At 48.9% G+C, this 26,235-nt stretch overlaps 9 protein-coding genes across 9 annotated transcripts; 3 read left to right on the plus strand and 6 right to left on the minus strand.

Moving 5' to 3' along the window:
• Positions 1 to 223: 223 nt before the first annotated feature.
• On the minus strand, positions 224 to 1,727 carry EDB82DRAFT_495960 (ribosomal protein S5 domain 2-type protein). The gene has a single exon (XM_025733589.2). The coding sequence runs from the start codon at positions 1,492 to 1,494 to the stop codon at positions 484 to 486; it is 1,011 nt and encodes a 336-aa protein (XP_025584480.1). The 5' UTR covers positions 1,495 to 1,727; the 3' UTR covers positions 224 to 483.
• A 1,801-nt stretch (positions 1,728 to 3,528) lies between these two features.
• EDB82DRAFT_495963 (ferric reductase like transmembrane component-domain-containing protein) lies at positions 3,529 to 6,891 on the plus strand. Its single transcript, XM_025733590.2, has one exon. The coding sequence runs from the start codon at positions 4,028 to 4,030 to the stop codon at positions 6,620 to 6,622; it is 2,595 nt and encodes an 864-aa protein (XP_025584481.1). The 5' UTR covers positions 3,529 to 4,027; the 3' UTR covers positions 6,623 to 6,891.
• Positions 6,892 to 7,158: 267 nt separating this feature from the next.
• EDB82DRAFT_138919 (uncharacterized protein) lies at positions 7,159 to 8,167 on the plus strand. Its single transcript, XM_025733591.2, has 3 exons — positions 7,159 to 7,593; positions 7,648 to 7,784; positions 7,841 to 8,167. The coding sequence occupies exons 1-3, from the start codon at positions 7,397 to 7,399 to the stop codon at positions 7,945 to 7,947; spliced, it is 441 nt and encodes a 146-aa protein (XP_025584482.1). The 5' UTR covers positions 7,159 to 7,396; the 3' UTR covers positions 7,948 to 8,167.
• Positions 8,168 to 8,170: 3 nt separating this feature from the next.
• Positions 8,171 to 8,961, minus strand: EDB82DRAFT_495967 (Molybdopterin biosynthesis MoaE). Its single transcript, XM_065608523.1, has 2 exons — positions 8,594 to 8,961; positions 8,171 to 8,535 (listed from the first exon to the last, which is right to left on the minus strand). Exons 1-2 carry the CDS (start codon positions 8,736 to 8,738, stop codon positions 8,189 to 8,191), a joined length of 492 nt encoding a protein of 163 aa, XP_065464576.1. The 5' UTR covers positions 8,739 to 8,961; the 3' UTR covers positions 8,171 to 8,188.
• Positions 8,962 to 9,271: 310 nt separating this feature from the next.
• Positions 9,272 to 12,115, plus strand: EDB82DRAFT_427862 (uncharacterized protein; the record flags this gene model as incomplete). The annotated part of the gene is made up of 6 exons (XM_025733593.1): positions 9,272 to 9,326; positions 9,403 to 9,818; positions 10,035 to 10,110; positions 10,171 to 10,385; positions 10,433 to 10,493; positions 10,554 to 12,115. The coding sequence occupies 6 exons, from the start codon at positions 9,272 to 9,274 to the stop codon at positions 12,113 to 12,115; spliced, it is 2,385 nt and encodes a 794-aa protein (XP_025584484.1).
• Positions 12,116 to 12,297: 182 nt separating this feature from the next.
• EDB82DRAFT_138958 (aspartic peptidase domain-containing protein) lies at positions 12,298 to 14,307 on the minus strand. The gene is made up of 4 exons (XM_025733594.2): positions 13,729 to 14,307; positions 13,389 to 13,678; positions 12,639 to 13,341; positions 12,298 to 12,579 (listed from the first exon to the last, which is right to left on the minus strand). Exons 1-4 carry the CDS (start codon positions 14,033 to 14,035, stop codon positions 12,494 to 12,496), a joined length of 1,386 nt encoding a protein of 461 aa, XP_025584485.1. The 5' UTR covers positions 14,036 to 14,307; the 3' UTR covers positions 12,298 to 12,493.
• A 586-nt stretch (positions 14,308 to 14,893) lies between these two features.
• On the minus strand, positions 14,894 to 15,531 carry EDB82DRAFT_523421 (uncharacterized protein; the record flags this gene model as incomplete). The annotated part of the gene is made up of 2 exons (XM_065609114.1): positions 14,894 to 15,253; positions 15,301 to 15,531. 2 exons carry the CDS (start codon positions 15,529 to 15,531, stop codon positions 14,894 to 14,896), a joined length of 591 nt encoding a protein of 196 aa, XP_065464577.1.
• A 528-nt stretch (positions 15,532 to 16,059) lies between these two features.
• EDB82DRAFT_139023 (thioesterase-like superfamily-domain-containing protein) lies at positions 16,060 to 17,726 on the minus strand. Its single transcript, XM_065607049.1, has 3 exons — positions 17,697 to 17,726; positions 17,323 to 17,644; positions 16,060 to 17,185 (listed from the first exon to the last, which is right to left on the minus strand). The coding sequence occupies exons 2-3, from the start codon at positions 17,437 to 17,439 to the stop codon at positions 16,166 to 16,168; spliced, it is 1,137 nt and encodes a 378-aa protein (XP_065464578.1). The 5' UTR covers positions 17,440 to 17,644; positions 17,697 to 17,726; the 3' UTR covers positions 16,060 to 16,165.
• A 30-nt stretch (positions 17,727 to 17,756) lies between these two features.
• EDB82DRAFT_495986 (Oxysterol-binding protein-domain-containing protein) lies at positions 17,757 to 22,580 on the minus strand. Its single transcript, XM_065608524.1, has 3 exons — positions 22,126 to 22,580; positions 19,236 to 21,831; positions 17,757 to 19,185 (listed from the first exon to the last, which is right to left on the minus strand). Exons 1-3 carry the CDS (start codon positions 22,143 to 22,145, stop codon positions 17,962 to 17,964), a joined length of 3,840 nt encoding a protein of 1,279 aa, XP_065464579.1. The 5' UTR covers positions 22,146 to 22,580; the 3' UTR covers positions 17,757 to 17,961.
• Between the last annotated feature and the right edge of the window lie 3,655 nt (positions 22,581 to 26,235).

Raw genomic sequence — 26,235 nt, forward strand, 5'->3', positions numbered from 1 at the left:
GTTGAGGTTGAGATTGTTGGAGAGGAGAGGAGAGAAAAGTGTGAGAGTTGATCTGTCTTTTTATGATGCGCGAAGATGAAGAATATTCCAGGTGGGGCAGGGTTGCTAAGCCAGCTGGACCCATGTAAATAAGAGCAAAGTGGCCCGTGCGCAGAGGCTGGGAGTGATGAAAAAGGATTGGCCAACATTTTCCTTTCCTCTTCTCTTCTTCTTTTTTCCTCAACATCCGCTCAGCCCTCTATGCAATGTCTACCTCTTCTGGCGGAACATTGCTTGTGGCGTGGTAGTTTCATTACTATTCACTTTATGAGTGGTAGAGCAATTTGTCTTCCGGTATCTCCTGCCCTAGAATAAAGTCTGACAGGGTGGGTCGAATGGTATAGACACATTTCTTCTCCAACGTAGTTCATGATAACCATGACATTGTAGTTAAGGACACAATCATGTTCAGTTTTGTATTATCTCTATTGGGGTATCATAAATCTACGACTGAGTGATGGCCGCATTGAACTGTTCCCATCGCTTCGTCGCCCAGCCCAGGAATTGTTCTGATGTGAGGAACTGAGGAGTCAAGGCAATTCCTCCGTGCTTCGAAATAGACAAGATGTTGACCTTTCCGTCCTTGCAATCCACCACAATCGTCACACTCTCGTCGCAGAGTGACTCTTCAAGTCTATCAGGATCAACGAGCATCCAGAACTCGCCGTCAGTGGGCCGGTCGGTTTCTTTGCCAGTGAAGACGACTGCTGTGCAGGCGATCGGGGTGCTGGTGATGCTAAGAAGCCTTGATTCCTTGCGGGAACAGACGATCATCTCTCGATCCACATCGAAACGAGCTCCAGGGAGCTTTGTATCTCGTAGTGCGGCCATAGTAGCAGCCCAAGCAGCGTCAAATGGGTTTCCGTCAAAGGAAATAAAGAAGATGTCGATGTAAAGCACCCAGTAGGCCACAACAGATCGATTCTCATTAGGTGCCTCGTCGTCATCCTCTTCCATGCGATCGTCGTCGGCTTCGAGGTCTTCCGACGCTGCTGCATGCCATATTCGTAGGTCTTCAGGCTTGATAATCTTAGAGCTGTGGAGGAGAGAGTATATTCGTGTGCTGAGAGTTTGAGCAAGAGTGCTTGGAGGACCACCGGGGAGGAATTGGGGGGCGCATCCTGTAGCGAGTTCAATGTTGGGAACAAGCAGGTCGTACTCTTTCAGCTCGGTTTCGATATTGGCAGCGCGGTAGCTTGGAATGTTTTGGGTCAAAATAGTCTCGGCTCGGACACCGCAAATAACAGTGGTGTCGCCCACACGCACCACGGCGCTACCATTTGCATGGGACAAGCTTGATACGTTTACTGTTGGGACGCGGGCCTCGTCTGAGGCTCGTCCGTTGCTTCGAGCCGGGCGTACATCGTTGGAGGAGGGCTTGAGGTTGGCGAGTAGATACGGATGAGGAGAAAGTTTGGCAAAAGTAGACCGAGTGAGTCCTGTGGTTGACGCCATTTTTTAGCAGCAGGATCTCCTTCTCGATGGCCTGTAGAAGATTAAAGCTGATTGTGGTGGTCGAGATTGTTGGGTAGACTCGACTTTTAATGTCAATGATGAAAAGTTGTAGGTATGGTCGCAGCCTCGTGGGGTCGGATGTGGGGCATAGATCTTGTATAACCAGTTAGAAGTCAGTGGATTGCGAGGCTGAGAAGCTTCGTTCACGGGTATAGGGTAAACAGATTAGCTTGAAAATGATTGATTCAGAAACAGATTTTTATATTTGCGATAGGCTAGTAAGATGGAAAGTAGTGTATCATTTTTATGGTTCATTTTATGTATTTGGTTTTGTATGTATCTGGTGCTGGATTTCTGCGACTTGTACCTGTGAAACCACCTACAAATGCAATTGCTCGATTTATACCTACAGTTAAGTTGTAACCACCACCTCGGTAGATAGATAGTTGATTATCACGCCAGTTCTTTCCCACGTATATAATTCACAGAATCAGAAAGAAAGAAAAAGACCAACTCTTATCCCTTGCTCATTATGAGCTTCCCTTTCTGTCATTCTATTACCTACCTGGTACTTAAAGCACGGCCAGTAATGTTGTTAAGGAACAAGATCGACGGCCTCAAGAAGTAGCGAACTCATCACCAACAAGAATTTATTGTCACCTACATCGTTCGGCATGTTGGAGGCGTGGTAAAGAAAGCGACCAACAGTCTACAGGGAAGCCTGGATCGTCTGTTGGTCCTCTCGCCTCATGGTTCGTTTGTTTAATGCCGCTGCGGTCCGCAGTGACTGTGCATGAGAGCCAGTTCATCACCAACAACCAAGCCTGATAACCATCATGGTATTGTTTGCCATCGAACGATGGGGTATGGATACCATTTTGATATCAAAAAATCGACCCTGACCCAATCCTCGCGCTCGGATGATGCTTGACCTTTTTGGGCTTCTAATGCCCGAGAAGAGAAAGGAGATCTTTGAATGAGGTCAAAAGCTTCTCTAGTAGACGAGCACGAATCAAAGGACGCATGCGCTTAAAACCCCCAGAAAACTATACAATATCAACAGCGAATCATATTTGATGTGTTACCGCCCGTTGACAACCCGCCTGAATAGTCACGGCGTCACTAGTCCAATCAGAGCAGCCTATCGCAACTCATCACCATCACAGAAGCAGCGTTACATCTTAAATGCTCCACTATGGCTGCTTCTCTTGCTCTTCCGCCATCCGGCCCCCCCAAACATTACCTATTACTGCAGCCAACAGTCTGAGAATGATTACCTGTTGCTTGGAAGGGGATAGAGCAGTATCTGGATCACGGTCCAAGTGCCAGGAACAGTTTTGCCTCGACCGATCGGGTTTTTAGAGCGCCCAATCCTGAGCCATGCTCAGACGCTCATCTTTTCCATGATTAGGAATGAGCCAACGGCCGTTAAGAACTTTGACACCAGCAGCCTATATCATCACAGATTTAATTTCTCATCTCGTACATAAAGCGCTAGCTACGATGAAGATACTTCTTTAGCGTTCGCACGCGATTATATTTGATGAAGAAGGAAAAGAAACGGCCAAAGTTTATGCTAACAGCAGATCAGCTATCATGTTACCTATACAAAAAGAACCAAGAAACAAAACCCCAACCATCGCTGATGATCCCTGGCCTAAACATGCAGTCTTGGAGCTACACCATGGTTCCTAATCCTAGAAAATATCAACCTTCCGCGGTCCCGCCATCTGAGCCGACCCTTTCTGCCTCTGTATGTCACTCACCTCATTAACTCCACCTGCAGACTGCGTCTGTTTCTCTCGAATATGATGCCGGCTCGCGGCTGTGTGACAACCGGATGATCCACCCACCGTGGGGAGACGGCATTTCAACAGCCAGCCAATATCAGAGCTCCGTCAGCCGCTGGCCCTTGAAGCTCTTTGGCCACCATTCAGGATCAGATGCTTTTATACTAGCACTAGGCATGTATGTTGCTGCACACTCTTCCAGCACGTCAATCTTGAATCCCAGTTCCAATTTTCCCTACCCCTGTCCAGAGTGACAAGCTTGCCGCCGCCGTATCACAAGAGGCACCCACCATATGCAGTGTTCTGCTGAGCCTTAGCTCTGCAGCTCTGCCGTTCTCCGCTTCACCGTGAGGATCTGATCGTCTGAGGCCATATATTCGGCCGCATGCCCTGTTGAACTCCACTGTAGCTTTCGCCTTAAGACCCTGCTCCCTAACTCAAGTTCTTTCGTTTATCATTTGTGTTGCTTGTTGTATTTGCCTCTGCACGTTTTATTCAAGAGTCCGGTATCTTTCGATGAGCGCCAATTGACCGGCTCACCCGTGCATATCTCACTAGATTGCGATCCTCAAGACTCTCATATACCAGTCAGCCAAGTCGTCGATTTGCCTTCTTGGTTTTGCCTTATAATAACCCATACACCACGATATACGAGATTGCCATTGATGTCGAAATAAAAGTGTTTCATCGCGCTTTGTCGCCAATTCATTATCGAACTTGCTGGAGTTTCAACGCTGGTCGAAATGGCTCCCAACTCAAACATCCGTCACATTCTCGAAGAGGCCGCCAACAACTTCTCTGGTTTGGTCAAGCGAATTTCCATTCCTCTAACACCAACAAGTCCACCAGGCCTAGTCCAAGCGCATACACTCGACCCATGGGAGAAGTCAGGAAAATACGGTCGAGGATGGTCTTATTTTGCGCTCGCCCTGATGGGCACCATCCTTGTCATGCGTGTTTGGCACTTCTGGCAGGACAAAATTCGACAAGCTATTTATAAGCAGGAGGTAGAGGAACATTACCAGAATCTCTATAATGCCGAGGCAGAGGCCATGTCTGGTATGCGAAGTGGTCAGAGTCAGCATTTCTTCCCTGAAGGAAACGAAGTGTTGGGTGAAAAGCACTTCCGACCAAAGGCGCATTTCTCTTCTGTCAACATGATCAACGATACTCTGGCTCTGTTTCGATGGATATTCTATCGCCCTATCCCTGATTTTGTATGGGGAAGACGCCGAGTGACATTCTCCTCCTTGGCAGTCCTCACCACTGTCTTCATCTCTCTTGTCTTTGTGGTACTTTACTGCTTCCTGCAACAACCACTTTACTGGCAGAGCATCCAGTTTGGCTCACCTCCCCTGGCTATCCGAGCAGGCATGATATCTATCGCCCTGACGCCTTGGATTATCGCAACCAGCATGAAAGCGAATATTCTTACCACCATTATTGGAATTGGTCCCGAGCGACTCAACGTTTTCCATCGTTGGGCAGGCTATCTATGTTTGTTTTTGTCACTTGTTCACGCCATTCCCTTTTATATCCAGCCTGTTTGGGATGACGGTGGAATGGAAGTATTCCAACGTTTGTTTCCTGGTGGCAGTGGTATTATCTACGGTACAGGCATAGCTTGTCTCGTACCCCTTATCTGGTTGTGTGTCGCCTCACTCCCTTTCATTAGGAGAACAGCTTATGAGGTTTTCGTTATTCTTCATATTCCTGTTGGAATGCTTTATGTCGGTCTCTTATTCTGGCACACAAAGAACTTTCTCATGTCTTGGGCATATCTATACACGACAATTGCTATCTGGGCATTTTGCTATTTCTTGAGGCTGTTCAAATTGAACTGGCTCAAGCCTTGGCGCATGTCTTTCATGGTTGGTGATGAAGCAGCCATTACCCTTATGGCCGAGAACGCGGTCAAAGTCACAATTCCAACACAGATGAAGTGGAAACCTGGCCAATACGTCTATCTACGAATGCCTGGAATTTCCATCTTCGAAAACCACCCTTTCACCATCTCGTCGTTATGCAGCGACGATTTCCCTTCAGAGTACGGTGAGCAATATCGTGACTGCACGTTGGTGTTCCGACCTTATGGCGGATTCACACGCAAGGTGCTAGACACTGCCATTGAGAAAGGACCTTTCCATACTTATCGTGCGTTTTTGGATGGCCCTTATGGTGGCATGCGCCGCGATCTGGCCGCCTTTGATACCTGCATTCTTATCGCAGGCGGAAGTGGTATCACGGCGCTTGTATCACAGCTTCTCAACCTTATTAAAAGAATGAGAGACGGCAAGGCCATCACCAAAAAGGTTGTGGTGATCTGGGCCCTCAAGCGACTTGAAGCTATGGACTGGTTCAGGGAGGAATTAAGAATTTGTCGTGAGGCTGCTCCCCCAGAGAGTGTCACTTGCAAGTTCTTTGTGACGTCGGCCGTAAGAGCACGACCCGGCATGGAGGGTGAAAGTCCGTTCAATCAGAACAATGGCCCCCACGGACCCAGGGCTCTGAGCCACATGTTCCATGACAAGCTGGACGGGTTTGTCGCGGGCATTGCTTCCAAGAGAAACTCAGCCCTGATTCATTCCGAGGCCCAGGGCGACCCGGAGCGTGAGCGTGAGCTACGTGCTGAGGACGAGGACCGCATAACAGCCCTTCCTCAGCAAAAGTATCTCCAGCCTCACTCATTCCCACCTCCACCGCCGGGACCACCGCCCACTAATCGGGAGGAGTCTCTTAGAAGGCTCGAAGGGCACGGCTATCCTGAAGACAAGAAGCCTCCGATTGAAGATGCCGATGAGCCTACAGCGAACGACGGAGAGTTTCACTTCAGACCCATGAAGAATGATAACCCACCTCAGTTCAATTACGCACCGCGATCACCTCAGCGACTTCCAGAATCATTCCCCACAGAGGAAGAAGCATTTCCAGTACGAGCTCCAGAGCTTGCACACCTTCGGACGGCCAATCCTGAGGCGGGAAGACCACGACCTACATCCACTTTTGGACCGCCATCTGGCTTCGATTTTGGGTTCCCGGAAACCCCAACCGAGTTTCAAAAGAGTCTCATGCGGTTTGCATTCCCAGTGCCTCATCAAATCGATGGAGGCTGGAGCGTTGAGTACGGCCGACCAGACCTGGGTTATATGCTCAAAGAATGGGCCACAGGAGGTGCTGATGGACGAGGCATCCTCGGCCGCCGCACAGCTGTGTTCGTTTGTGGCCCGCCAGCTATGAGAGTTGGTGTTGCCAACACAGTAGCTCGACTCCAGGCAGAGATCTGGGGCGATGATGAGCTGGAGGAAATCTTCTTGCACACCGAAAACTACGCCTTGTAGAAGACGAAAGGCGTGCACATAATATGAAGGAGAGTGTAATCCTATGAGTCGTGTTGACTCGAATGGAGGCAGAGCGGAGCAAAGAGATACCATGAGCGATCTGAATTTTTGATGATTTAGTATACATACCCGCACCATTGTTTTAGGTGTCTAAGCTGCATGAACGGGGCATTGAGCCCGAGCTATATAATATTTATATGACTATTCACGACCATAACAATTTATTGCTTGAACCTGCTCTTATTGAGAAGGATGAGCTGATTCCGCGACCGGAGGAGAATACTAAACATGTGAGAGTATGACATCTATCCATGATGGCTTTCATGACAGATGGGGAAAGTGGCCATAAGGGTTCACGGGAATGCCCCTCCTTCTTGATCAGAAGTCATGATGAACCCCACGCTGAGTGAAGCCATAAAACCGCGATAATATTTAGAGGGCCGTGATTGGGGGATAGCTCAATTGGGGACCTTGGGGTATGTTGAAGGGAGCACCTTGATGGCTTCACTTCGCGCTTCTGTTGCGATGCGACCAACGAAGCAAGCAGTAGGCAGACTTATACCAAAGAGGTCCTCAAAAACCTAAAAACTCTACAAATATAAATCCTTGACAGAATCCTTGTTAATCAAAGCCCTTGCCTGCAGGTTCCTACACTCTGGTAGTTGATTTATTACAAAGTTGAGTATAGTGTACACTCAAACTCCAACATTGCTCATACTATTCATTACCATTCCCCAACATTACCTCGAGCATCGACTTCAACAATCAACGACAATGGCAACGCGGCCAGAGAGAGATATTGAAGAGATGGCCAAGGGATGGTCCAAAGCCATGGGGTTCTCCAAGGCCCGATTACAGCGCGTGCACGATCTTGCAGAAGATCAACTTGACGACGCCATCAATGCCGGTCATCTGGTTCTTGAGAATGTGTGTTTGTTTATTCATGCATGCGTAAGGCATGGACAATTCCGGTATGTTTTCATGCTCTGCTGTATCTTATAACGGCAAACTGACCAAGACTGTAGACCTCCTCTGAACTTTTGGCAAGTTCTTCATTCTGAGTACGGTATTATCGTATATCCTTCTGCATTCCAGGAGGACATAAATATCCCAGGATTGGGCATCGAAGTGACATTTACGGAGGCATATCGGGGCCATATTAGTAAGTCACCAAATTACTACCCAATGGTTTGTATGGTTTATACTTACGAGTGATAGTGATGTATGGTGGAACACGCACCAAGTATCCTCCTCGCTGCCCCTTTGAGTTCATGCAAGAACCACCACCGGTCTACCAGGAGGAAACACCAAAGATGGAAGCATAAAGGCCAAGATCCAATTCGATTCGATTCAATGGTGGGGATATCCGATACGATGCAATGATTTTGGTTTTCAGCGGGTGGGTTTGGCGATAGCGGTGCGCCTGGAGTATAGGCTTCAACGTTGTTTGGTGGTGTTTTGAGCGCACGCCAGTTCGGCATGGAGTAAAAGAGTTAACGACGCAAAGTCACAGTCTCAGCGCATGAATTTTACAACTTCAATATTAAGAGTGATCGATCAAAAATGTCATGTTTCGTGCTGTCCTATAGCTCCATCCCTGTTGGCTCTCCAAACCCCCCCCTCACCTTCGAACTCTTCACGTTTCCATACCTCAACCTTGTTTTTACACTCTTCCAACGCCTCTTCGCCTGCTCGCCACGCTGCTTGACGATGAGGAGACGATACGGCGATTAGGATGCTCTCCTCGCCGATAGGAACAGCGCCGAGACGATGGATCATAGCTACCCCACGTAGGCCATGCTTGTCATGAACGTCTTTCGCAATGGCCATCATGGACTTGAGAGCACGAGGGTGATATGCTGTGTATTGCAATTCCTTGACCGGTTTACCAGCAAAGTTATCGCGGGTGGTTCCTGTTCAAGGTCAGACTTCTAGTTGAACGAAGGAAGATGAACAAGGGCAAGAGCTTGCCTGCAAAGAGAACAATAGCGCCAGCTGAGGGGCTGCGTACACGGTCCATGATGGCCTGGGCGTTTAAGTGATCGTGTGTCAAGGCGACGTAGCAGTCTTGTTCTGTTTGTTCCCATACATTTTGAGTATTTTGTGAACTCGCCATTTCGAATGATATATTTGAATATAGTAGTGAAGGATACTAATGCAGAGAGGGAGAGTATGAGTTAATCTCTCAGAATTGACTCTCTCAACCTATCAAGCAATAGTGGGCTTGGTTTGTATGATAACCACTAACCTACCTACCTACCTACCTACCTAGTAGCTTTGGGAAGTCAGGATGTACAATTCTACTACGATAATTAGCATTGTTTAAAGCGAAAACTGGGTGATATGAGCCACTGCACTAAAATAAATGCACATGTATCTTGAAGTTATTTCTATCAATCCATTAATGCTACTGGTTGCTATCAAAGTCGCACATGAGCGCTGATCCCGTCGCGAATGACTAAGCCCCACCTGACGTACTTTCTCCCTAAGCCTTGACTTTTCAACTTTGATTCGCAAACATCTTTTCACCTCATTGATGTATTATTGCTTTATGAAATTAGCTAGCCTTTCTCTTTTTGTTTCCAAAAGAAAACCTCAAAGTTGAGATCATCGTGCGCGACGATCACTCAAGGGACAAACCAACAAACAATGGACACAAGCGACGAATGTCAAGACCGAGATGCCGGCTACCAATCGCGGCAGGGTAAACACATAACCCGCGCCTCAGGCGGAGATGGGGAACTCGAGAAGGACCTCCATGGATGATTTGAGCCTCATAGCTAACTTCCCCACGGGATGGCGAGACCATTCCAGGTCTCCACCCAAGCAAGATTTCCGCAACGACTCGAGAGGGAGAGACTCTCAGCACCGGGACGACGAGGACTACGACAATGAATACTCAAAACGAGGTGGCGCATCTCGAGATGCGCGCTACAACACTCGCGATGAACATGACTATCGAGACATGTACGATGATGGCTATGTCGACGAAAGCGACCAAGGAAGACGGCGTTACGAGGAAGACAAGCAATCAGGTAGCAGAGGAAGATATCGCGACAACGATGACCCGCGGTCCCGATCTCCATCCGGAAGCTACCAGAATAACCGCCGCTCCAACAGTCCGACACGAGAGGCAGGCAAGCCCAGCGATACCGTCATTCTCGAAGGCCTGCCGTTCAGTATATCGTCGAATGAGGTTGGTACCCTGCTGGTCTGAACAAAAACTCTCGCAGCAATCAAACACTGGAATTACTTTGTTTCGTGAAAGGCAACGCAATCGCTTTGGAAAACCTATCCATGTGCCGCTCTTGTCGCCCCTATTTATTTACTATAAATGGCACCGGCGACGAAATACATATCCTTTGAAATGAGTCGACGTATCAGTTCGCAAGACTAATTCACGGACCTGTAGCTTCGAGACAGTATTCTGAGCAACACCGTTGCCGCCGAGTTCCCGTCAATAGACGTGCGCGTTTCCGCTTCTAAGGGTAAGCAAGATATGCTCGACAGCCGATAATACTTAATCAGTCGCTAACATGACCAAACAGGAAATCGCAGAGCGTTTGTGCAGTTTCAGGAAGTTAATCATGCTGTTACTTTCATGAGAGAGCATTATCCAAAGCTCCTTATCGAGATGACGCACTCCACTGATGATGTCCCAGAAGGGAAATTCGATGCGTACATCCACTACGCACGAAGCCGAGATTCGCGTGATGCGACTGATGTCCGTTGCATCCCAGGTGCTGATTGGACTTGTCCCACTGTAGGTCAACTCTCGTCGTCAGTTGCATAATTGCTAATTGAAGCTAGTGTGACTTTTCCAACTTCTCTACCCGTGTTAAATGCAAGATTTGTGGTGGCCCCCAAGCTGGTAAGTCGAAATCATATCAATTGACAACAATGAACGCTGACACTGCCTTGCTAGCTCCAGCATGGCAATTGAGCCTCACCGGCATGGCAGATGCCTCGGACGTACCTGCACAAATCCTTGTCGTCTATCCCCTTGCATCGTTCGTGACGGAGGATATGCTTGCGAACGATATGAAGCGTCTGGAGCTTGTGAAGCCGGAGAAAGATAAGGATGCCTCAAATGGGGGACCAAAACTGAAGTCTACAGCGCCGACCGGTGACACAACAGGCTACGGCGCCAGACCCGGATCCCTGCATCGAGTTTTTCTCATGCGTGATGCCAGCACTGATGAATCGTTCAAATACGGGTTTGCTGAGTTTTGGACTGTGGAAGATGCGACAGCTGCCATGACCAAATTCCAGAAGTCTAGGTCGTTCACTGTTGCCGCCTGCCCAGTGACGGTAGCAAGCACTCATATGGGTGTGTTCCTACCCGAAGAGCGAGAGGTTGTTCCAGCCATCGAACACACGTCGTTCAATCCTCTGTTCAACCCGAGCCTTCGTGTTCGCTACAGAGATTACCATGTCTATCCCAGTCAGCAGATTGTCGCCGAGCAGCCCCCAGAGGGCTGCAGGCTCTCCAAGGCACGCGAAGAGGAGGAGAACGACAAGAAGTCGAAGAAACGTAAAGCAGAGGCAAACCTGACCGCCTCGTCCACAAAGAAGTCTGCTCCTGTAATGGCAGGCCGTATGGCTATGTGGCAGCAGAAGAGTAATGAGCTTCGCGAGGAGAAGGAGGTCAGACCAGCGAGACCATCGAGACCAGGCAAGGTCGAGTTCAGCGATGTGAACCGAACTCCACTGCGTATAAATCTCTCGGGTTCGGGCGCAGATGCAGCCAAGCCTCAGAGCGCCATTAAGATCTCTATCACCCGGTCAACGAAGCTTGATACTCCTGAGCTTGCAGCTCCTGACAAGCAGGCTTCACCCGAGGAGGCTGGTACGCCTGGCACTTCCACACAGACAGCATCGAGTTCAGAGGAACCTCCAGTCTCCTACGTTGACCGCGATCGACTGATGTGTCTGATATGCATGCGCAAATACAAGTCTGTAGATGAAGTTAACATCCATGAAAAATCACGAAACCACAAGAATGCGACGGAAAATGAGGAGCAAGTCAAAGCTGCATTACCCAGACTTGCAGCACGCGACAAGAGACTTCAGAAACAGGCACCGGAGAACATCGACGCTGCAGCTGCAACTTCGCAATATCGTGACCGTGCCAAGGAGAGGCGAGCTGTTTACAACCAACCCACCAAACCCACAACCGCACCGCAAGGGAAACCCAAATCTGCCCCCAAGGCTGAAGATGCGGCGCCGGCTCCGAAGCCTGCCCAGTCCAAGGGAGCAGGCATGCTGGCCAAGATGGGTTGGTCTACCGGCGCAGGCCTAGGAGCCAATGGAGATGGGCGAACTGAAGTCATCGAGACAAACGCTTACCAAGAAGGGGTTGGACTGGGTGCGGAGGGTGGTAATTTGGGTGATGCGGCCCAGCTGGCTGAGCGCAAGACAAAGAACACTTACGCAGATTACGTGAATACGGTGCAAGACAAAGCACGGGAACGGTATAACAAGTTGGGCTAGTTTGGAACTCGACTCGCGGCGTGTGATTTGCACTGTTCGGGGATATAGCTGAATTTGGCGTTAAGGGAGCTTGTGTGCGTCGCGTATCGAGGCATAGATTGAAGAATGGAAATAGCCTGTCGGTAATACTATAGACTGGGGTGGTCCAAAAGGCCCTATTATGCTCTCTTTCGCAGAGGCAGACTTGTCTAAGGATCATCTATACTGGTGTAACGTAGCAATTTGACGAATAGTAGCTTTGTGTACAGGGGTATAATACTATATATACAACATGTACCATGAATGCCAGAAATCCTTTCCGTATCGTTGCATCTACAAATCCGCACCAATATCTGATGCGTTCTATCCGCATATACTGGTCAGAGTCTATTGAAATGCTTATAAAAGAGTCAATGCAATACCCGCAGAGACGATGAGGGCCACCAATGAAGCAGGGGAAACATGGCCAGCAGCATTCTCGGGCTCTGTGAAAGCGTTAGACCACAATAAACAGGGCGAGAAAGACAATTCGTTGAAAAATTACCTGGAACTCCAGAGACGGCTGGTAGTTTGGAGTTTGCCTTTAGTTCAACGACACTTGATCCGTTATTACCGTGAACAGCCTCGGCAATAGCCACTTGCTTGTTGGCCAGATCGTATACGACGTAAGTGGAGCGTAGGAACGTGTCGCCAAGTATAGCAAAGCTGGAAGTACCGACACCGTAGGTGCTTGCGGGAGAAATGCCAAACATGCAGACACCATCCCAGTCCTTGAAGTAGTAGTCGAGGCGGGGATCCTTGAAAAGATCCTGGTTATCGGGAAAGGCGTTGACGACCATCTCGCTCATGGGGATAGAGATCGTCTTATTGTCGAACTGGAACTCAAAGGTGATGCCTTCGCCCTTGTCTTTTCCATACCCGCAGTCTACAAAAGGGATGGGGACATCTCTCACACTGAGAACGTCAAAGGCCTTGTAGATTTCGTTGACCTGGGGATCGGGCAAGAGACAGACGGTGGATCCAGAGTCGAGAATAGCGACTGTGTTCTTCTTGAGGCTATCCATCTTGATGCCATCTGAATTCTTTGGCGTTCTGACATTAAGGCCCTGCAAAGAAACGCTGAAGGAGGTGACGTTCAGGGATTTGGCGGACTCGGGCAACAGAGGGAGGGTGGCAAGTTTGCCATAGAACTTCTTGGTATCGATGCCACCAAATAGAATGGTTCCTTGATCAGAATCTAGGTCGTTCTATGTTTGGTTAGAGATGATTGGACAAGTCCTCTGAGTTAACTTACCAGCCAGAGACTGTATGCAGCTGTATCGATGAGACCCTGAGATACCATATTGTCAACGATGGCAGGGTAAGACTTGTTGGTAGCAACGTTTTCAGAAAAGCCCAAGCCCATGATTCCAGTTGGGCGAACAGACTTGACCGCAAGACCCAGCTGCTGCTGCTTGACGGCCTTGCCGTCGATAGTAACAGTATCATTAAAATAGTCACCCTCGATTCGACGAGTGTCTAGATATCGAATATCAAAGCCATCGCGGTCCACAACCTTAAATGTGCGACTGTTCTGAGGCTTGACTATGGATTGTTAGTACTATTTTTCATTCGTAACAAGGATAAGAGCTTACAAGTAGTCATGCAGTATCCATTCTTCTTTTGCGCCTCCTGGCTATGGCAGAGATCGGTGTTGTTTGAGTTGACCCAAGTATCACTACTACCAGTATCAAGAAGGAAGCTGATGTTTTGAGGTGGCGTTCCAATCTGGAACTCTGCATAGTATCCTCCTCCCGTGATGTTATTCAGAGCCTCTAGATTTAGAGTATTGCGCTTGTCGATGGAGGCGCCATGGTGAAAGCCATGCTTCACGAAAGGAGCAGAGACTGTGCCAGCAGAAGCTCCTATAGTAAGAGAAGCGAGAATAGTAAAAGTACGCATGATCCTGGTTTCAATTGACAACGAACAGGGCTGTGATAAACTGAAACCTTGGTGACTCGAATACTATGTCGTCCTGAAGATTAATGAATCAAACTCTAGCACGCGTATCCGAGATTATTGGCTGATAAAGAATGAATGGAAATAAGAACAAAACGAATAACAACGAAATGAATGAACGAATGAGGGAAAATAACCAAGAATAAGCTTAATCCCACGATGTCCGATCGCCAGGACTAGATAAATTAGAACTAGAGAAGGGAAAAGGGAGAATCGACCAACAAGACGATACTAAGTTTTTAGGAGCTACTAGCCGGTTTAATTAATGGATCACAGAAGCCAAGCCTTGACGGTTAGACGGCACTGACCGCGCCGCTAAATAATTTCATTGGTTCGCGCCCCCTAGAAACAACATTCTTGGCCGTCTGTTTCAGCGGTAGGAGCGTGGAGACTTCAGTAGCATCATCAGAAGCATAAGAGACGAAATTAGTGGGCTAGCTTATGCTACTTAGACCATGGTTCTTAGGCTATTTATTTTTGTAGCCTAAAAGTGGATAGCATCCATCATGTAATGACGCTGTCAAATATCTGTACTTTGTCCCTTCTATGAACAAAGCTTATTGTATACAACATTGGAGATAGATATAGCCGCAATTGAGTGATAATCAACATGGCACAATGAAGATATTCGCAAATTATTCTGTGATGCATATATGTAAAGCTCGGGTCAAGATCCATGTCACGACATAACAAACATCACCTTGCCTCAAAACGTGATAAATAGTGGGAAAGAGTCTCATTCCATTTTTGGATAATTTTATTCTGTTTTTTTTCTGTCTTTTGTATATCTGTCTAGATTACCTAGTAGTGTTGGTAATGATGTTCTGAACCAGAACCGACAAAAGAAAAGATAGTCAAGAGAGCAACTTCCTCGGCTTGACTATGATTACACGCCTTTTCCTTTGTCGGGTCAAGAGCCCGCTGACAGAAATCCAACTGATGAGAGAGCTGACGAGAACATGAATCGTCCTTGATCCAGACGGAGTCAGGGCGCAAACGATAGACCTCGTTCTTCAGGGCTTGAAGCTCCCAGGTGCCGTCCTCTCGCTTGCCATCGGCATCGAATCGATCGGCTGGCACGTACTCTAGCTCTTCGAGACCAGCAAATGCCTGGTAGCCGACAGTCTCGGCGTCAACGGCCCAGAGGATTTGCATTTGAAACTTGATTGCCCAGTATCGAGCCATCGAACGAGAGTCCCAGAGGCTACGATAGCTAGCGGGACCACCGTTCCAGGTGTGTGGATGATCTTTGCAAAGCCGGCTTTACACTTTGGGCACCATTCGATAATAATCTGCAAGTCCGTTTGCGGCTCGCAGCCCTTCTTCTTGAGGAGTTCCTTGACGACACTCACCAAGGACTCAGCACCATTGCACCTGACCTTTCCCTCGTAGACCCAGTGGGCACAGGGAGCGTAGACGGAGAAGATTTCCTGACTCATTTTGAATACGTATCTCAAAAGAGATTTGCGTGTGTGTGGAAGGAGGAAGGGGAAAACCAGAGTTGTGTAGATAGGATATGATGATAGACTTACCTGACAGGTATGGGTTGTGTGAGTGAAAACGTAGGAGATGGAAGAACTCAGTTTGTTGAGGATACGAAGAAAAAGAAAACTTATTTCGATCAGGATGGAGGGGATAATTTATACCAAATCTGGGGGTTGAGGTCAATCAGACAAACGACATGGTCTGCACTTATTCTTGGTGAACAGAAAGTTAGCGTCAATGGACAAACAAAATCCCAACCTATTGAGAGAGAGGTACAACTGTCCTTGTGAGCATGACTGTGCGCTAAGCGCGATACCGTGTATTCACATCGCAGAAAGGAATGCGAAGTGAATGCGATCTTTATATTATACAACATCAATCTTGTAATGATGTAATAACTTCTAGGAAAACAAGGGTCATGTGTGGATGACCTGAGAAGAACAGCCTACTCAAAGAGAAATGTTCAACTTTCCATTAAAAAACTGAACAGAACATAAATAATGTTGAGACGGGATATCGAAACAAACCAGCAGAAGTTGAATAGGGAATAGTATTATTGTGGTATCAGTAAACAAACAAAATGAACAATCACATAGCCAACGACGAAAAACTACAGCTTTGCAGCTTTCTCTCCACCGTCTTTCTTAAGTCGAACAACGCCCTGCACAAAGTCAGTGTACTCATAATATCACAAGGTAACAAGTCAGGACTCACCTCTTGGAAACATGTCGCCAGCAAGGCTCCATCCTTGCCAAAGATCTTCTGCGTAACAACGCCCCTGCCATCTCCTGCCCATGGACTCTCCGTCTCTGTAAACATCCACTCATCCGCCTTGACGGCCGTCGGCTCGTGGAAGTAGATGCTGTGGTCTAGACTCACCATCATGCCGACGTGATCTCTCTTCTTCCAGTCCTCAACGTTGGAACCCATGCCTTCAAACTCGCACATCTCCTTGACCTTTTCCTGCGTCTTCTCATCTAGTGAGGGGACCTCTTCAGGGGAGAATGGGAAGCGCCATAGGCCATGGAGGCGGGAGACGGTGCCGATAAAGTAGCTATCCGACATGTAGGCTAAAGCATTTAGATGTGCTTGGTGGCCGCCTGCAGCTGAGATCTTTTGTCGCGATCGCATCCACTGTCTGCTCTTGCGGTCCTGTGGCTTTACTTCAGGGTCATTGGAACCCAGCACCTCAATTCTGTGACTCTGAAAGGGTCCGGTCCTTGCCCACTCTGGCTCGCCGTCCCAATCATCCGCGGGTGCAGTTACGTTCTCTGGAAGGGTCGCCGCATGGCTCACCTCCCGCTGCTTCTTGTCTGGACTAACCTGGCGCACAAAGCTGATAGTGGTGGTAAAGATGCATGCGCCCTTCTGTCGTGCCTGGACCGTGCGTGTCGCATATGAGCGGCCATCGCGTACCCGCTCAACGTGGTAGAGGATTGGGGTCTCGGACGAGCCAGCAAGGAGAAAATAACAGTGGAGGGAGTGCACCAAGAATGTCTCTGGAACTGTCTTTTGCGCAGCGGCAAGGCATTGGGCGATGACGGCGCCGCCATAAATACCACGGGCTCCAGGGGGACGCCATTGAGGATGTGTGTTTGTGAAGATATCCTGGGGTCAGTTAGTAAATTTTGTCTTTGCTAATATTGTCTGTCTCTATCATGAATTGACTGAGCATGGGTGATGTTGTACGTGTCGTAGCAACGATATACGCCCTGATATCAACGAAAATATAAAGCACAACTTACTGTTCCTAGAACCTTGAGCTCGGTAACGTCCAAGACGTTCTCAATCAAAGACTTATCTTCGTCATGCTCTGGCGGTCGCAGCAGCGTTGGCCTAACGTTTCCTTCAATAACGGTCATTGTGTACTCTTCGCCGCGTTAATTGAACGCGCCGATACTATTAATAGAGAATTTTTGTTGATGTTCTAAAGGACAAGCAGGATATTAAATGGGTAGAGAGAACAAAGTCAAGATTGTAGACCGGGCTTTTACAGGTATTGATAAGAAAGACGAGACTCATACGTAACCGGCCCCTGACGAGTTTAAGGCTAGCAAGGTGCTGTAGCTGTAACGAAATAAGGAACTAATTAGTTTTTTGCCGAGGTTCGGACTCCTACCGATCGTGGGGCCGAGTTATCAACCAGCCCGTGACCGGCAGTTCAACACTTTTATTCTCCGGTCCGGGAATTACAACGGCAAGCCAATAACGAACACGATGTTATCATTCCAACGTGACATTTCAACAACTATAACTCATTGTAACATACACTCGCTTCTTGTCTCTCATTTGTACAACGTTCCTCCACCGATTGCTGCACACCTTGTACTCCGACTCTCCTTGTTCGCTTTAACAGGCTATTAACAATTTTCTACTCAAAAGCACTAATACTGAACTGTATCCTGATTCTCATCCACATGGTCTTCGTAAATGGGCTCCAATCCCTCCCAAGCAGCTTGAGGGTCGCCCTGTGGTCCAGCCTTCTCGCGCTGTTGCCAATATTTGCCGGTGAATTGCCAGTACTCCTCTCCCGTGATCTCACAGCGTGCCTTTTGGAACCAAGCAGGTGCGAACTCTTCGCCACGCTCCTCTCGAAGTCGTCTACGTGCTCGCTGTGCGTTTTCCAAGCGATTCTTCTCCTCGGCAGCAAAGTCATACTCTCCGTCCTCCATTGCACGCTGGTCAGGGCGGAGACGAGAGTCGGTAGGAGGAAGCCAAGGCCGCAACTGGTCATCTATATGGTTGAATGTCAAGACGAATGGTGTCAAGTTGAAAGGGATTCCAGTTGGCCGCTCGTTTGCCTTCCAGATGAGATACGCCCGGTTGGGGTCGGAGAGACCGCTGTGTGCCATATCGGCACCACTCTCCTTTGACTCATCGATTGCTGCCTCGTAACCCGGTGTTAGGCGAGCGTACAGCTTGGAGTTCCAGCGACCACCGAGACTGACGCGCACTTTGCCGGAAGCATCAGTGACCTTTCCAGATACTTGATATGCGCTAGATGCCTTCCAGCCACGTGGCTTAAATTCGACATGAGCCACCTCGCCTGTCGTCCAGTTCTTAATCTCCATAACACCATAGTTGTCAACTGTTGGGTTTCCGGTAATAATACCGATGACTGAAGAGGTAACTTTTTTCCACGTGTAAAGTTCTTCCTTGCCTCCAGCGGTAGGACGAAGCTTGAGGAACCACGTGCCCAAGGGGTTGATGTCAAAAGATTTACCGTAGAACTTGGACCTGACGGCTGATTCTCCCCAGTAAGACCACTTGGGTGCCTCTGCATGGGCCGCGCCAACAGGTGGGTGGTGGCTGACTTGTTCGATGAAGAAGCGGTACCCCTTATCAGGTCGTACGTATTCGAACGTCTCTCCCAAAAGAGGGTTGAAAGGTTTAGCTACACGGCCAATCGTGGATGCGTATTCACTGGCAGCAAAAGCAGCCACGTAGATGAGCCGTTCAATCGAGTCAGCTCGATCCGCGGCCAGGTCGAGCAAGTCAGCATACTCCATATCCTCACCAGCGCGGTAGAGGAGAGAAGTCGGCTCGTTAAATGAAACAGGCAGAGTCATCTTGGTCATATCCTTGCCAATCATAGACTTGAGAATACCCTATTAAGAGTCAGTATAACGAAGATATTGTTTGCGTATAGCACACTTACCCATAAAGAAATCTTGGGTCGGTCATCAGCGTCCATTTTGAGTCTCGTTCGAACACCATTTTCGTAACCCTTGAAAGAGGAGCTGATGTCCATTCCGCCGGACACAACGATATCCTGGCTTTTGGGCTGAATCTCATCAGCAGGCAGTTCTGATACCTCAACTTGGCCGGCGTCCACAGCGTCAAAGAACTCGTCCTCTTGTTCGGATTCGCTCTCAGACAAGTCTACAACAATCGTGGGTTTCCTTCGGACAGTCTTCATTGTGGGTGACTTAGGCTGTGCCGTTGCCGCTGCTGGTGCTGATAGTTTGGTCGCTGCATCTTCGAACTGTCCCTCCTCGTCCTCTTTTTCTCTGTTGTCATCCAACTCCTTTTCCACATGTGTGTCCTGGATAGGGAGCTCAGCTCCAACGGGGATGCCGCTTTCGATAACCTCACGCAGCGCCCTCTTTGTTGCCTTACGCCTTTTCTCTGCTTCTCCGACACGAGCTTCCAAAACCTCTTGCTCACGAGCAACCTGTGCCATACTCTCCTCCCACATGCGTCGCATATTGGCCTCCCGATCGAGACGGTACTGCCAGTAGGCATCCCGGTCCTTTGATATCCGGAGTAAATCAGCAACAAGGGTGGATAGACTTCGAATGGCACCATCATAGGTGCCTAGAGCTTGTGATACGCTGTTATCAGAAAGAGGTGTATTTGGGTTTTGGTTAAGCTCGTTAAGGAGGGCCTGGTGAACATGAGACATTGTTTCGAGCTGAAGCTTGGCCGATTGGGCTGTAATATTTAGCGCATCTTTCGTGGCGGTAGGCTCTTCGTGGAGGCTCATGTCATCGCCATAGTCATCATCATCATCCATGTCGTTGTGTGTCGGTGCTCCATTCTTATATACTCGCGAGGTACCCGCGTCTGTCTCGACATCCACGAATTCATCTTCTTCAACACTGCCACTAGTGCCGGGGCTAGCGTGGCTCGGTCGTTGATCAACCGAAGAGATCTTTGAAAGCGATCTGCTCGGGAGTTGAGAGCTGTTTCTGCGCAGGTCCGTAACACTAGTACCCTCGCTATGAGATTCCTGAAGAGAAAGGGTGCTCGGGTCAGCCTTGGCTTGCCGCAAAAGCTCAGCACCACGAGCTGCCCGTTTCTCTTCTTCTTTGGCCTGATCCTTGGACCACTGAATTGAATTGTTCAGGGCCCAGAACCATCGTTTGGCCTCGACTTCGTGATTTGCCTTGAGGGTATACTTGACAGAAGATTTGCCGTGGATTTCAAATTTTGTCTTCTCGTCAGGGCTCATGTGAAGTTTGGCAATCCGCATATTGATGGCACCACGGCATGCAGAGCCTGCGTCGTCCTGGTGCTTGTAATAACTGAGAACACCATCCTCAAGTACGAACCAACGTAACTGGTAACCCTTTCTATAGTTGGTCCATTTCTTGAGATAGCCCTTCATCTCACGAGCTTCTCGCCCAGCTAGAGGATCGCCGGAGGTAGAACCTGCTGTGCCCTGGGAAGCAGCCTGTCCAAGCACTGCCTTCTCCTGGATTCCCCGTTGGGCAGCAACGGCTGCAGGGGATTTCTTGAGAATGCCCTTTGTAGCATCGTCGCTGGTGACGGACTGGGGTAGTTTGCCCTTTCGATCGCGGCGGAACGGGTCGGCGCCATGGAGAAGGAGGACTTGGATGAGGTTGGTGTTCTTCTTCCGGGCAGCTTCGTGGAGCAAAGTGCCTCCAGTCTGGACGGTGACAGGCTCGGATGCGAATTCGGGGCTGTTGATGTCGAGAACAGTCTTGACGCGGTGCTCCTCGAGAACGCCAGCAAGTGCGGCATAATTGCCCCGCGCGATCAGCTCCTGAACTTGCTTGACCTTGGCTTCGGCAAAAAGCGATCTTGAGAGCTGCAAAAGCTGGAAGATTTCAGGGTTTCGCGCTACATCCAGTGGCAATTTACCCTGCGCGTTGGCGATGGCATCATTGATATCCTTTTGTTCCAAGAGAAGCTTCACAACTGTGGTTCTGCCCTGGATTGCGGCCAAGTGAAGCGGGGTGTTTCCATCCTTGTCACGAGCATTGACATCGATCGATCCCTGTCCATCGGACAAGACGTATTCAATGACGGGAAATTCAGCACACTGGATAGCCAGGTGAAGGATTGTAGTATCGTCAAGGGCGCCTGAAGAGGAGCCGTTTACAGAGGAAATGCTCGGGCGGGGGGCATTCTCAGCAGTTTCGCGAATGGCGCGGGAGATGGATGATGTGTCGCCGCTTCGTAGGGCCTCGACAAATCTAAACTTGCGAACAGACTGCTCGAGGCTTGCGGTGCTCTTATCGGTAGTGGGTGATGTGAGGACCTGCTGAGGCTTTGACGGAGATGGGTTGGAAACCGTAGGAGAGAGGCCAGCCGAGGAAACGGACTGTTTGGCGGCGTGGCCGCGGGGGCTCTGTTGGTGCGCCATGGGGTTGATCGGGGTCAAGGCCGGGTTCGAGGATGAAGGAGCTTGCCGAAGCCTTCCGTCTTCGGAACCAGACTCTTCGTCTCGAGTATTGTTGCGCCGCAGGAGAGAGAGGGCGGCAGCGGATTTGGACCGCTTGTGGATGCTGAAGATAAAAGATAAACAGCGGTCAGTAGGTGGAACGACTTTGATACTGGGGTGGTTGGTGTTGGTCAAATAGCCCAGGGCAAGGCCAGCCCAGAATCGGAGGGGAAGCTAAGTTTAAATAAAAAGAGAAGCATCCAATGTCTGATGTGGACTGGAGACTGGCCAAGCTGGGTCTACATAGACGCATGTGCGTGCAGCAGGAATGGCGAATCAACCTGACATGCCAAGATGAATGCGGGATGCTTTACTTGGTGCTGCAACAACAGTATCATTAAGTTATCACTCAACTCACCTATCGCCAGTCTCAGACATTTTGGCCAACGTCTCGTCAATGGACCGAGCGCACCAAGCAACCGTACGTTATGCCAGCCGAATCGAGGCGGGGAACAATCGAGGATAAGGGGCCAGATACTGGATGTGCAGCAAGGTAGCGCGCTATAGTATCGATAACAGGGGTTGTTTTGACCAATGCCAAGATTTTGGGTGTAGATGCTATTATTTGGTGTTGTTGGCGATGATTAAAGTCGTGTAGTAGGGGAGAAAAGAATAAAGTGACCTGATCAAGAATATCGTGGTTGATGCATCCGTCAAGTTTGTTCTAGTTGATTATAAACAACGTCGTCGTTACAGACAAGGCAAGACGATAGAGTGACATAGGTAGGTAGGCAAGTTCCGTTAGGTTAACGAGGGGCAGCACCTACTAGTTTTAGAGCTTCACGCCAGGTGGAGATGAAGAGCCGACCCAACACATTCAGGATCAGCCACGACTGGAATACGGATACAGAATAAAGTAGTCTGATAGTTAATCTGAGCTTGGATGATCAATAATGTAGCATCCACCATACATCGGCTATTTCTCTACGGCCTATCATTGACACCTTGTCAGGGTAATCAAGCACTGCCCTAAATATTCGTCACCTTCACCAAACTCCATGGACTTTTTGTAGGCTGTCTTTAATGAGAAGCTTCCCCTCATATCGAATGACGTCTTCATCATCAACCAATCACTAGATTAAGCATTACCGTAAAGCCGGTGAGATAACACTGCTATTAGGAGTTAAGGGTATGGCATTACTTGTAAACTTGCAGCACTTGTCATATATTAATTAGAGGTATGATAAATCTACAAAAGATATTGGGGTACTCAATTTAATTGCAAATGTTGAAGTACCGAGTTATTTCGATATGCACAATGCTTGTCTTGTGGATGGTGCCCAAAGCGACGATCCAGCACAAAATGGGATATAGTGGCAGCCGCTGACGTTTTTGTCTGCATTCAGAAACCCAGCTTGTGACACTTTAAACGTTCACCAAAGACAGGGACAAATAAACAACGCATTGGATAAACGCCAATTGATAAGCAAATAACGTTAGAATACCCGGTAACTTAGATTCATCGAGTTGAGCGTAGAAGAGCGTTTCATATACATATACATAACATAATCAGGTGAGATTTTCTGAAACATTGTCATATACACAATCGCAGTTGTTTCTATAAACTACATTGGACATTATTATTGAGTTTTAGCCGTAACATGGGTAGTTATGTATTCGTTCTATACACATTATAACATAATTGGAGTGACATGAAGTTGTAAAGGTTGCCCTTTACGTTGAAGAAGGTATAGTAAAGCGATCCCGGTTTTGCTAACCAGAAAAAGAAAAAGAAGAATCAACAAAAAGGAGAGTAAACGTGGTGACACTACTACAGAGCAAGGACTTGCAGAAGTGCAATGCCTGCCAAAGCAGTCAGGCCTACGGCCATTGAAGAGGCGCCAGCAGTAACGGGAGTAATGGACGTGGGTATATAGGTATCGATAGGAGCCTCACCGTTGTGGCCACCTGTGGGAGCAGCAGCGCCAGAGTGTTGCTCTTGAGCAGGCTGCTTGTCTGTGGGCTTGGCCTGCTCGAAAACACCAGGCTTGGTTGCTGTCTTGAGCGTAGCAGGGGGGACAGCAACGCTGGTGTAGACTGTGCCATTGAGATGAGATCCAACCGTTAGCGGCTTAGGGAGCTCGGCAACAGGTTTGTAAGCCTTGATGGACTGGGTCTCCTTGACGGGCACAATGGCTGTTGTCCATGATGCGATCTCGGTAGTGACGGCACCGACTTGGCAGTTGGGGTTCTCAGGGGGACACTGGGCGACGGTATGAACCTGGCTCGTGTAGAGAGTCTTGGTCTTATGGTTGACAAGGACATCAGTAGGAGCTGGCTTATCAGCCTCTGTTACAGGACAGATAGTAGTGTAGACAGGGACAGTCTCAGTGGTGACAGATCCGTAAGGGCAGTTAACGACACCAGGAGCGCACTTGGTGATGGTGTGGACACTTGTGGTGTAGACAGTCCTGGTCTCATACTGAGGAGGAGCAGCATACTGGGAAGCGTAATCAGTAGGCTTAGCTTTACCAGTGACTGGGCAGACGGTAGTGTACAAGGGAATAGTCTCAGTTGTGACAGATCCATAGGGACAGTCAACAACCTCAGGGGGGCACTTGGTGACGGTGTGGACTCGCGTAGTGCAGACGGTGCTGGTAGTCATGCTAACAGCATCTGTGTTTCCAGGATAGTTGGTGTAGGCAGGCGATCCCTTTGTGGTAAGAGAGCCAGAATGAACAAGGGTAGAAGGGTTACCGTATGTCTGTGTGTAGGCAGCGGTGCCCGTTGATGTAGTGTTCCAGCCTCGGAGAGTGCTATAGGCGGTCGCGACAGTCGCGGGCTCAGTCTTTGTGGCCGAAGCGGTCGACTCTGTAGCTCGCGAAACATCGGTCGTCGCAGCAGTGCCAGTAGCAGTGTCGCTGCTAATGGGGGAATCGACAGTTGAGCTAGAAGCTGCTCCAGTGGCAGCAGAATTATCAACAGTCGCAGACACGTCAGATGTAACAAAGAGGGCATCACTTGTCGAGGCACTGTCGGTCGTTGAAGCCATAGTGGTGTCAGCTGAAGATTCTGTGGCTGTGACAGATGCTCCAGTGGTAGACTCGGTGACGGCGCTGGAAGTGTTTGTACCGGCACTAGTAGCTGTCTCCGCGGATGCAGTGGCATCAGTAGAAGCAGTAGCATCGGTAGAAGTAGTAGTATCAGTTGAGGCAATAGCGTCGGTAGAAGCACCATCAGTTGAAGTAGTAGCATCAGTTGATACAGCATCAGTAGAAGCAGTAGTATCAGTTGATACAGCACCAGTAGAAGCAGTAGTATCAGTTGATACAGCATCAGTAGAAGCAGTGGCATCGGCGGAAGTGGTGGCGGCAGTATAAGTGGCGGCATCGCTGTTGGTGGTAGCAGAAATGTCAGAGGTAGCTGTGGCATCATCAGTTGAAGATACATCAGAGGCGGTGGTGGTGTCAGTCGAAGTAGCATCCTCCGTCGATGAAGCACCAGAAGTTGTAGAAACATTAGATGCAGTGGTAGTATCAACTGTGGATGCTTCAGTTGTCGCGACGTCGGTAGAGGTAGAAGCCTCTTCAGTGGTTGTGGTCATGGCGCTGGTGGTGGTAGTAGGAACTGGCACAGGGGCACAGCCATACTTGAGAGCATCCATGACATGTTCGTTGTAGCTCTTTCCGTCAACAATGTTCTCTTCTCCACGAGTGAGATCCCACAGAGAAACACCACCGAAATGAGACTTTGTCGTGAGTTCACAGACAAGATCCTTCAGATCTTCGGGCTCAAGGTAACCGCCACCTGGTGCGGCTTCTTCGCTAGCAGGGAGACCGACATACAGCTTGGCATCCTTGCTGCAATCACTGTCTTCGATTATATCCACCCACTTGTCGTAGTTAAAACCTTCACCCTCAAGATCTTCTGAAACGGCATCACACCAGCGGTTGTTGTAAAATTGCACAAACAGGGCATCGAACTTGGCCGACTGGATCATCTCCTTCATGTAAAAGTACTCCTCGCTAGTTGGGCACTGAGGCGCACCAGTGATAGTGATTCCTTCGTCGAGTTCGCGAAGTCGGTTGATCATGGCGATGTAAGGGCCATTGGCTTTCAATTGTTAACGAATGTTCAACTCTAGAAGATGTCTTACTCAATCACTTACGAAGATCATGTTCGATATCGAAATCGAAACCATCAACTGCAGCATGAACAGTATTGCCATCTTCATCGACACTGTCAAAGGGGCGAATAGTACCCGAATGCTCATTGTAAGGACCGAACGCCTTGTAGAGGAAGTCGGCAAACTCTCGGCCTTTGTCGTCGTTGGTCACCTTATAGTTACTTCCTGCCTCGTTGTAAACACCACCGATACTCAGTAGAATTTTGACACCACGATCCTTGCAGTACGGAATTCCTTCCTTGATGGTATAGCATTCGCTGAGGAGATTGGAGTCTTCATAGGTGCCGCCTGCACAATGCCCAGCAAAGTTGGTTCCGGGAAGATTCGAGTCACTGTGTTCGG

Source organism: Fusarium venenatum (genome assembly GCF_020744135.1).
Source record: "Fusarium venenatum strain MPI-CAGE-CH-0201 chromosome Unknown EDB82scaffold_2, whole genome shotgun sequence".
NCBI lineage: Eukaryota > Fungi > Ascomycota > Sordariomycetes > Hypocreales > Nectriaceae > Fusarium > Fusarium venenatum.